The 10,760-nt window shown below is 36.4% G+C and overlaps 1 protein-coding gene across 1 annotated transcript; it reads right to left on the bottom strand.

Annotated features, from left to right (window-relative positions):
- Positions 1 to 450: 450 nt before the first annotated feature.
- On the bottom strand, positions 451 to 10,181 carry LOC111791065 (angio-associated migratory cell protein-like). Its single transcript, XM_023672253.1, has 12 exons — positions 9,912 to 10,181; positions 6,111 to 6,240; positions 5,973 to 6,020; positions 5,825 to 5,866; positions 4,095 to 4,214; positions 3,773 to 3,918; positions 3,521 to 3,668; positions 3,330 to 3,413; positions 2,590 to 2,705; positions 1,254 to 1,312; positions 931 to 1,021; positions 451 to 844 (listed from the first exon to the last, which is right to left on the bottom strand). The coding sequence occupies exons 2-12, from the start codon at positions 6,205 to 6,207 to the stop codon at positions 617 to 619; spliced, it is 1,179 nt and encodes a 392-aa protein (XP_023528021.1). The 5' UTR covers positions 6,208 to 6,240; positions 9,912 to 10,181; the 3' UTR covers positions 451 to 616.
- Positions 10,182 to 10,760: the final 579 nt, after the last annotated feature.

Raw genomic sequence — 10,760 nt, forward strand, 5'->3', positions numbered from 1 at the left:
TCTGCGTGCAGCTAGAGTACTATACAAAAATTTGAGGCCTCCCTAAATGTCCGGATAGCCGAAGAGACTAGGCGCCAAGTTCCTAAAGCCCATAGTAAAACCTTGGATGCTTACTAGATTAAGGATGGGGAGCCTAGAAGTAGGTTACTTATCGATTATTTTTATACTCACCTTTTTTTTTTCTAGGTGTTCGTAAGCTACTAGCGAGGGGGGAGTGTTCGAGAGTTGTGGTCATAGAGGGGTCGTTCAGTCCGTTTTTTTATTTCATTTTGTAATTTTGTATTTCGTTTTGTAATTGTATCCCATATCCATTTTATCTTTGTGATAAATTTGAACAACAACGTCTTGTAATTGGATTTCATTTTGTATTTAATTGTGATGTTTGTTTATTTTTATTTTATTTATCCTTAATTCATACTTGGTTTAGGGTTCATATGAAAATTCANATCATATTCTAAAACTTCCAAAACACTAAATCATATCATTCATCAAACCTCGACAACCAAAAATTTTACATAACGATACCATGCAATGCTTGTTACAAATACAAACTCATACAAGATCGCTAATGAGGATAACACTCGTGACATTCAACTTAAAACGAAGACACTACTACTTAATGATACTCTGCAATCTCAAAAACACGAGCTGTATTATCAAGAGCAACAGAAACAAGGTACTCGTGGTTGGCAGACACCGAGAGAGATTGGATGGCGTCAGTGTGCCCTGTAAAGGTTCTAACACATTCTCCAACTAGACTGTCCCATATTCGTACTCGACCATCGACACATCCGGTCACAACGTACCGTGACGTGCCAATCCAAGTCAGACATGTAACTCCATCCTGTACAAAATAGGAAAGGAACAAATGTTTTAGCTAACACTATACAAGCACGGATTGTCAAAAACTTGAATCTGTTTGCAACGGACCTCGTGCTCGCATATACTGCGTGGCGACGACTGTCGAAGATCCCATATGATGAGCTTCTGATCCATTCCTCCAGTTGCAGCCCAAGGGGAGCTGATTGCAAGTTTATAACAATCAGAACATTCATACGCTATGGAAAATAAAAGGTTCAATAGCATTTTTGCAGAAATCTATTCTGGACTTAACTACTAATTCAACGTAATTTATCAAATTCCTGGCATCTGGCAAGAAGATTGGTTTTTTCAGATCATCATGCTTTCATAATTTCTTGTTTAAAACATCTATCCTCGTGATAATATATGACATAGCAGAAAGTGAAGATTACCTTGGTGCTAGACCAATGCACTCGATTGAATCTGAATGGGAAACCAGAGAATTTACCACCTGTCAAAGGCAATAAGTGATTCGTTTCAATCCATCAATTGCGCCACCAAGCCAAGAACATGAAAACATAAGAAATCTATATCCATGGTCAAATTTTAATCCTTAAATGCGATGTCCAGGCCAACTTAGGGATATCTCAACTAGTCATATACAACATTGGTCAGACCCGACAGTATTTAGTATTAGAAGGAAGCAGATATGATAAGCCAAGATTTTGACCAAATTCTCAATCTATCTTGATGCATGACCCGTTAGATAACAAGACAGAAAATTCATAGAAACCCCATTTGTCATTATTAAAGGCCCAAAATAAGTACAAAACAAAGTTTTAATATTGATTCGATACCAACTCTCACGAAACCGTTATGTTCATGAAATGCTTTCAAGAAGCCAGATTTTCCTAAGTTTTCAAGATGCTAGGTCTCACGGTCATGCTTGTCCAAGGCATGTTGTCCATGGCCGCATGCTCGTGACACGCCGAAACCTTTGCCTTGTACTATTTTATTGCTTTCTTTTACCGGCTTCATGCTGCATTATTTCTTTCTTGTTTTCTTGAAGAGTATGACGTTTCGGCGATGTCATGACTACGCCTGGTAGACATGAAATGCGTCAAAATGTACTATAGGAGGATATGACTAGTTGTCAACTTCTCCCAACCCGATAATTATATGCTTGTCTTTTGCTTACATTCCAATATAACACCAATTTCAATTTCTCTCTCTTGCTTTCAAAACTCTTTTTCCAAAACCTCTCTCCCCCGATTTCTAAAATCTTCTCTTGAAATCAAGACCCGAGGTTTGTATTCACGTTGCCCGATTGCAGGCAATGTAACTCGAAGTAAGCTTGACCCTCCCAGTGCTGAGAGTGGGTACCGCACAATCGCCAAATCTACTGCCTAGAAACCGCGATTGTGACACTAGCTCTCGCTGGCTCCAATACAATGCTTATCTCTCTTATACATAACCGACCAACTAATTCCAACATGCTATATTTTATAATATCCCCTTCTCTTTACGCCTTCCTCTCTAGCCGCATAGTAACTGCAAACTGTACCGTATATTAATGCACATATGTGCAACACCTAGTCCAAATGCTCAATTAAATATTCAACAAAACAATGACATGGCCATATTTCACAATATCCTTCCAAGGAAACTAACATTTCCAAGAAAGATAAATGGTCATTCATTGTTAAGAACTTCCCTAGCAACTCCCTGCATAACAGCTGTCAGCTAAATAGACAGACGAAGGATGTGTAAATGAATTATAGAAATAACCTTTCCAGTTGCTATATTCACAATATGAACAGAACCATCATTTGAACCAGAAAGGGCAAGGGTTGAATCAGAACTGAGTGCTAGGGCAGTCAATCCTTCAGTGTGATAAGGATGACCTGAAGAATACAAAAAGGTAAAAATCGTCACCACAGAAGAACTACTGACTTAATACGTACCCAACACCGAGTTCAAGTTATTATCATATAAATAGTAATCATTTTAAAATATTTTGGTATATACATTGTTTTTTGCTCAATGATGTAAGCTTAAATTGTATATCTCGATGAACTTCACAAAAAACTAAATCATTATAGTTAACCTAGAAAATATGTCACAAGTTTATAGTTACATGATACCAAATTTTTTGGATTAAATTGTTACGAATTTGAAACGGACTAAGGACTACAATTGAAGAACTAATCATGAACGTATAGACACCAAAAGGATTTATAACCAAAAATTATATATATAATACTCCTATAAATTCAATTTCCTATGCATAATAACTTACTAATAGGCAAGGATAGAAATTTCAATTCTCGGTACTCCGTAACCAATCAACATCTGTCCTATGGTAATTTCATTTCCCCAAAATTAGACTCAGAAGATTGACGGTCAAGTTCCAAAATCAGGGTACGGATTTCATTTTTTAATTCCTTGTGAGTTTGAGATCTCAAAAAAACTTATAACTCTGTAAGGAAAACTTAAAAATGGGTTATACACTCAGTTTTCAATCATACCCCTCACAACATGAATATTTTCACCACTTTTTGGGTTCCATATCCTCATTGTTGCATCGTCCGAACCGGTGCAAATAATTTTACCTGGAGGAAAAAAAACAAAAATAAAAAAACAGAAACGGAAAATTTACCAAACATGCACCAATTTTTACATGGGAAGTAAGAAAAAGAAACGGAGATTAGTTAAATACCATCAGGGGTAAAATCACCACAAGTAACACTCGCACCATGACCAGAAAACATATTAAGATAGACACCTCTATCAGCATTCCACATCCAAACGGTGGAATCCTCAGAACCAGCCAAAACTAGATGTCCTCTCGGATGCCACCTTACCCACTGCGATATCAAATGGTTATTATCGATGAATCTACCACGATTATTGTAAAGAATGAACGACTTGGTTAGATTATCAATTATATAAAAAATAAATATAGCTCCACCTCAATTCCCCCTCCAGGGCCTTCAAGTGTGCATTTAAGATTCCCTGACGAAATATCCCAAATTTGGATAAGTCCATCAAAACTCCCTGATGCAAGTAATTGTCCGTCTGCACTAAATGCTAGGCTAGACACAGAATCCTTGTGACCTGCATTCAGTTGCCCTTGAATCGGTTAGAAAAAATTATCAAATATTACATCTAATATGCTAATTCACAGGTTTAGCCAAGGGGAAGTGGGATTTGCTACTTAGCAAGCACAATGCAATGCTTTTGGAAGTGAAAACAAAAGGATAAACATAAATTTACAGTATCATTGCACAAACCAGTAAGCTCCTGTGCAAAATCTCCTCTGCCAATCTTCCACATAAATCCTTTGTCATCTCCACCACCTGTTGCAACTAACATGGCATCTATTGGACTACAAGCCACCGTGTAAACCTCACCTAAGGAAAAGAGTTACACCAACATGAACTTCCATTACAGAAATGACAAAAATAACAATATTAAGATCTAAGTGAAGGGGAAAAATAAAAAAAGCCATTCCCAGAGTGCGTTTCGTCTGTAAAAAGATGAAAGGACATGAGCGATGTGTAACATTTTTTTTTATGGAGAAACCAGATCTTCCAAGTCTTGTGCGGATATTGCCAAATCCAATATGACGTCAAAGAAATTTCCAGTATGATCCAATGAGGAACTATGCCTCTTCTGAACTTTTGTGAAATTTATTTGTAACCAGGTTACGCATATAATAACTAGAAGGATATCAAGGGGGCTCTTGAGGAACATTTGAATATCAGTAGTCAAATTAATCCCCTTCATGGATGATAAAGCTATCCTCAGACTGGAAAATGGGAAAACCCCTTTGGTTCTTGAGCCAGTTGGAAGGTGGAGGTTAAAAAGTGTTTTTTTCACTTGAAGCTCGAAAATTAATCAGATGAAAGCATGGCATTTTAGATTATATCATATGTTATTGTGCCTGAATTTCAATAAAAAAAAAACCTTACCTCTAATATATTGGGAACACCAAACTTTTGAAGCTATTAGAACTTACTTTGGGGGTCTTGCTGGTATTTCTATCCAAACTCTCAATCTCTTGGATTCCTCCTGTTCTTTCATTGAAGTAAAAAGGAATCATTGTGGTTTTCTTCTAACCTAAAACGAGATAAATGAAAAAAATAGGGGCAGTACCTTTCTAAGATTTGGTGATATTGCTTTATGTTCTGTTCAACATTTTTTTTCTTCTTAAAAAACAATTTAATATTGGAAACTTTTCAAATCCCTTGGATGTTCTTTGAACACGTTTAGTGCATGCTTCCGAGGTTAAAAGGTGGTAGATGGAACCTTAAATTCGAAAAATTCCAAATGAGCTTTGCATGTCCTGCTGTTTTTCTTGAAGGTCCTATCCAGAGGAAGTTATTGCAAGTTCCTTGCATGAAGAGCATTTGCAGTCGCTTTGAAAGAAAGCTAGTGGTTGAGGATCATTAAAACGCGTGATGTATTTTTTCTTAATCCCTGATTGAGATGGAGACTGTATCTCTCGAGCATAAATCTTGTGATCAAGCCATTTGTTGGTCTTCTCTTCAGGATTTATGTTCAATTTAGAAGGTGTTCTTAATTTTTTCATTTTTTTGTTTTGCTTCTCTCCCTTGTGGAGATGGTATCTTTTGAGCTCTACTCTCTTTTCATTTTTTTTTTTTCAATGAAAAGTTTCGTTTAAAAAAAAAAAAAAAAAAAAAACTGAAGCTCCATTAATATGAGAAGACAGGTTTAATAATCAAATTAACTTTACCATATGCATGAAAAGTAAAAAACACACCTCTACTTATAAGATGAATAAGGATAAGCCTAACATTGTTAGATTAGGTGAATTTAGTAGAGCTAACACAACTCCAATTTGATTCAAGCATTTCAAACGTAGTTATTCATTGTCATCAAATAATTCATTTAATAAATATTTCACCTTGCAGAAAAGAGCAAACGAATGAAATGAAAACACTATACATTCAGATATAATTTACAACATAATTGAAAAACAATTAGAATAGATTCTTACCAGTATGGCCAGTAAAAGTATGAACTGAATCATCAGCGTCATCTGAAAACACACAATAAATGCAACACATTTAGAGAGCAGAATACTCAAAATAAATTGCTAAATAAACCTATATAACAGAAAGATTACTGAAAATAACATCTCATACCAACAAATTCATCATCAGAGCCTTCTTCATCAACAGCATGAGGAAGATCTTAAATTGACAGATAAGCCAAATCATTAGTAAAGCAAAATTCACAGCAACACACACACACGCTCACAATCATCAGTAGGAAAGAGATACCTTCATCATCAATCACAACTTCCTGAATTATGTCAGATTCATCAAGGAAGACCTCTCCGTGATCCTCTTCCTCCTCGTGTGAAGCTGGAGCATTCATAGCTCTATATGCAGTAGAACAGTTGGAGTTGCTCTGAAAGAGGGGGGAAATATAATTTGAGAATCTAGGGAGCAAATACTCTTCTCAGTAATGTTTTTTCTCTTTTGTTCAGTTTTTACATTTTTTAAGAAAATCATTAAATAATGAATTATAGCTCAACCCCAACTCTCAATCATATTTAACACATTGCAATGCGCCTTGATGGTTTCATTTAAAAAAAAAAATTGTTTTAAAAAAATAGGAATATTTATTACACAGTGTTAGTGGTACAACACCGATTTTCCTTTTCAGACATTTTTATATACTATGTGGAGAAAGAACATATTCCAAAGAAAGCACAAGGAGGAACAGTCAAGGGACGAAGGGCCCCTCCAAAAAGTGAAAAACTCAAAAAGAAATAAGAAGACCAACAAAAGAAGAGTCTTCCAATCTACAATAATTCTGAGAAGATTGTAATTACAAAAGAATTTCCATAGCTAGAGCACCACAAAAAAAGATCGTGTCATACACTGTTACAAAAAACAATCAGCCACCATTGGTTCTTTTCGAAGGGAAAGGTTATAAATCTCAGGAAAGGCTTCACAAGGGGGATCTCCAATTCACACATCTAAAAATGTCCATTTAACTTACGGGACTAGCGACCCACAATTTGGAGCAGGGAATAAAGCCGAGAATAGACAATATTCCCCATCCCCGCCCTACTTTATATATATAAATATCAAAACTATGTATATGTGTGTACATATATTAAAACTAAGACACAAAACTAACCTATAATGCATTTGTATTATATTGTATATACACATTTCTTGCTTCCATTTGTTTAAGTATGCTGAAGTTTTTTATAAGTGCTAAAGACTATGCTGAAATATTGAAATTTGAATTTTTAAAAATGATGTTGGTAAATCATTATATTATATTTTTGCTTGTGAAATATTATTGGATTTATTAAGATGTTTTACCTTTATTAATATAAATTATATAGAAAAATAGAAATTATCCATTAAAAATATTTTTTTTGAAATTAATAATTTTTAATATATATATATATATATATATATATACACACACATATATAAAATTGAAAAAGAATTCACCACGAGAAACCCAATCCCCGCCAATTTCTTGTAGGGAATCCCTACCCCAAACCCCACAAAAATAAATGAAAATTTTTAGGGGATAGGAATTGAAGTAGGTGGCGGGGTCAAGCCCTCTCCATCCTTGCCCTGTTCTGCTTTGTGGACATCTTTAATCCTTCCCAAAGTAATTTTCTGCCCATTTCCGACTTTGAAAGTAATGAACTGAGGGGACAAAGGGGCTTGCTCAGCCATGTCGATCTTAGCCTTTCCTTTAAAGCTCCAGCCTGTAAGGGCTTCCACAAGCTACTCATTCACCAATCTAGGTAAGCATAATGATAAACCAATCTCCTCAAACCACCCTCACAAGGAAAAGGACAATGCACAAACAGATGGTTTAAAAACTCCCCACCTTGGAACATAAGCACCAAACCGAAGGGAAAAAAAGACCAATTAAGAAATTTCCTTCGAAGCTTCTCGTGGGTATTGAGGCTCATGTATGAAAACAACCATAAAAAGAACCATATCTCTTTTGAAATAAAAAAACTCCCAGCCGGTTAATTAGGGTGGTTTGCAACTTTGTTGACGAGGCAGCAAGCTTCGAAAGGGAGGATTTGGAGGAAATTTTCCACAAAGAGTCAAGGATCGAACATAGTTGTCATGACCCTTCCCCAACTAAACAGAGCCAATTATCTCGATATTAGCTGTCCAATACCAAAATTTTGTCAAATTATCTTCTTCTTACCCACAAGAATCCAGGTCAACCAATCATTAACCCAGCAATCCAAAATTAAAGCCCCTTTCTTCTGGGAATCAAATAGATGTCAGGATATACATGCAAAAGCTGGGCTGACTGGGCTCAAGGTACCTCCCAAAAATGAATTCTTTTGTCGTTCTCAACTTTAACTCCAAAAAATAAAAGAGAGCATTACCATCAACAATGTTGAATCAAGGCTTACCCCCGCAAGCACCTTTGAGAGGTTTTGATCCACACCAGGACTCGAACTGTTCTCCACAAGGTGATTCCTCTACTGGAAGGAACCTACCCCAAGACCCCATATTGGATAGGCAACGAAGACCAATTCCAACTAACCAAACTAAATCTTGGAATATAAACACCACAGTTCCACATGAAGTCTCTAGTCAACTTCTCCATGGTGTCGATGACTTTGACCGTGTCAACCCATTATAACAACCTCTTGAGACTTAATTCAATCTACATACACTTATCAAGATATTTTCTCTGAAGTTTAGTTGAAGCATGTATAACAACCTCGAATTTAGACCAATCAATGAAATGGTTGCTCCCTGTAAGAAGTCCCTAAAGACATTTTCCATCCACCTTTTTTTTTTTTGGTAACAAATCGAGCTTTCATTAAGAGAAATAAAAGAATATACAAAGGCTTACAAAAAACAACCCCAACAAAAAAAGGAGACCCATTCAAACTACAAAAAGGAATTCCAAAACAACAAAATCAAGGACATAGTTACAAAAATGCCTGGTGACAACGCCCACAAGGAGGCATTGAACCTCGCCATTTCCCTATAAATCCTAATGTTCCTCTTGAGCCAAACTCCCCACAAAATAGAAAAGAAACTAACTTTGTCATAAAACTTTATCCTTCTTCCTAAAAGGAAAACCCAAGAGAAACTCCTCAACAATAGTGTAACCATCGCGATTTCATGCCAAACATAAGCCAAAAGTCTCCAATCAACAAACCCAGAGAGAATGAATAAACTGATAGCCCCACAAAAGCAATGAAAGTCCTCTACCAAACACCCACAAAGAATACACCATTGCAAGTACAACACAAGGGAAGAATGCTTTTAAACAAGGTCCATAGTGTTGTCTCTGCCATGAGAAGTCTGCCACACAATTTTTAATTTTCCTAGGGACTTTAACCATTCAGATGGAGAAAGAAAAGGCGTTTAGGACAGGGAAGGGACAAACAACTTTTTCCATCTTACTAATATCCAAAGGGATTCTAATAAGTAATAATAGGAGGGATAATATGAAGCACTAAATGAAATACAGCAGATTTAACTTCTTAAGGGATATAAAGGCCCTCCTTTCAGCTAATATGCTTATGATTTCGACACAGTCTAGGGCTCAAAACATATCAGTCTCGGTCCCTTGGACCCCTTTCACCGATTCATTTCACTCAGACGCCTCAACAACTATCATAATAAACAGGTTTACTTCCTTAGTCTCTTATGCATAACCACAACTTGCCGAACCACAAGAACGAAACATGAACCTATACTTCATGCTTTCTCACATGCCCATACAAAGCAGCATCCTTCTAACTCAACTACAGCACTAAACTATAACAAAACAATCATTTATCAACAACATTTCAGCATGCTATCCTTATTAAAATCAATTAGCAGATAAATCAAATATAATGCCTTCAACATGCATTGAACAACAAGCCCACTATCAAGTAAAACAATTGAACAGGCACAAATTCCCACAAGGCAGAAGTACTTACCCCAAGTTTTTAATGCACTTCAATTCCTATTGGTTCAAATTTCCTATCTTAGCAAAATATGGTAAACTAGGTTTAGAACCTATTCTAGTCTAAAACGATTTAATAGAGCCTAGGAGATTGTTCAATGAAGTTTTACCAATTGGTTGACGTGAGTCCTCGCCGATTCGTGTCCGAAAGGAAGCTAAAACACAGGGTTAGTTGCCTTACGTCCCGATTCGCGTGGGTGTGTTCGCCGCTCAGGAACACTCGTCTAAGTTTTCCGTCGCCTGGAGGGTGGGAGGTTAGCTTCGCCGGGAAATGTTACTGGAGACGTAGTCGCGCCGCCGGCGTGCTGGCAGGGGGTTTAGCGTGAGAGGGACAATAGATAATTTCAAAAGAAATGTTGGATATTTCAAATTATGTTTCGATTGACTAAACCCTAAAACTTGAAATTTGATTTCATAATTTTAGCTATTTACACTATTTCTATTTTTTCAATTTAAAAATAGTTTAATTGATTAAACAAATGCACTCTACTAATACATCACATGTTCGACTAAAAATAAATAAATAAGCAAAACGTAAAAACTTTCATGTTTTTTTAACTCTAGACCAATTTTTTTTTAATGTGAAAAAAATTTATACATTTATTTTTAAAATAAATAAATAATCATTTTTCCATTGCATCGAGAATGGGTTATGATGGCCGACGACATCCCGAGACTCGGAATGGCGCCAAGACATATGAACCATGTCGATGGGGATTGAGACGACAAGATGAAATGCAACGTTGCATTGAGAGACATTGGGTTCGAGCAGAGGCAAGGTCGAGCCAAATGACTTGGTCTAGTGTAGAGGCAAGTCGGATGTGTCACAAACAATTGAACATGCACATGTAGACGGCGTGTGTGGTTGAACGTGGTTGAACAAGCTTGAATTTCGCACCAGCGATATTCGATTGGCGAAGATAAACCTCGCCTAAGGTCTAACGAAGCCACAAAGTCGA

This window comes from Cucurbita pepo, chromosome LG03 (assembly GCF_002806865.2).
Source record: "Cucurbita pepo subsp. pepo cultivar mu-cu-16 chromosome LG03, ASM280686v2, whole genome shotgun sequence".
Taxonomy (NCBI): Eukaryota; Viridiplantae; Streptophyta; class Magnoliopsida; order Cucurbitales; family Cucurbitaceae; genus Cucurbita; species Cucurbita pepo.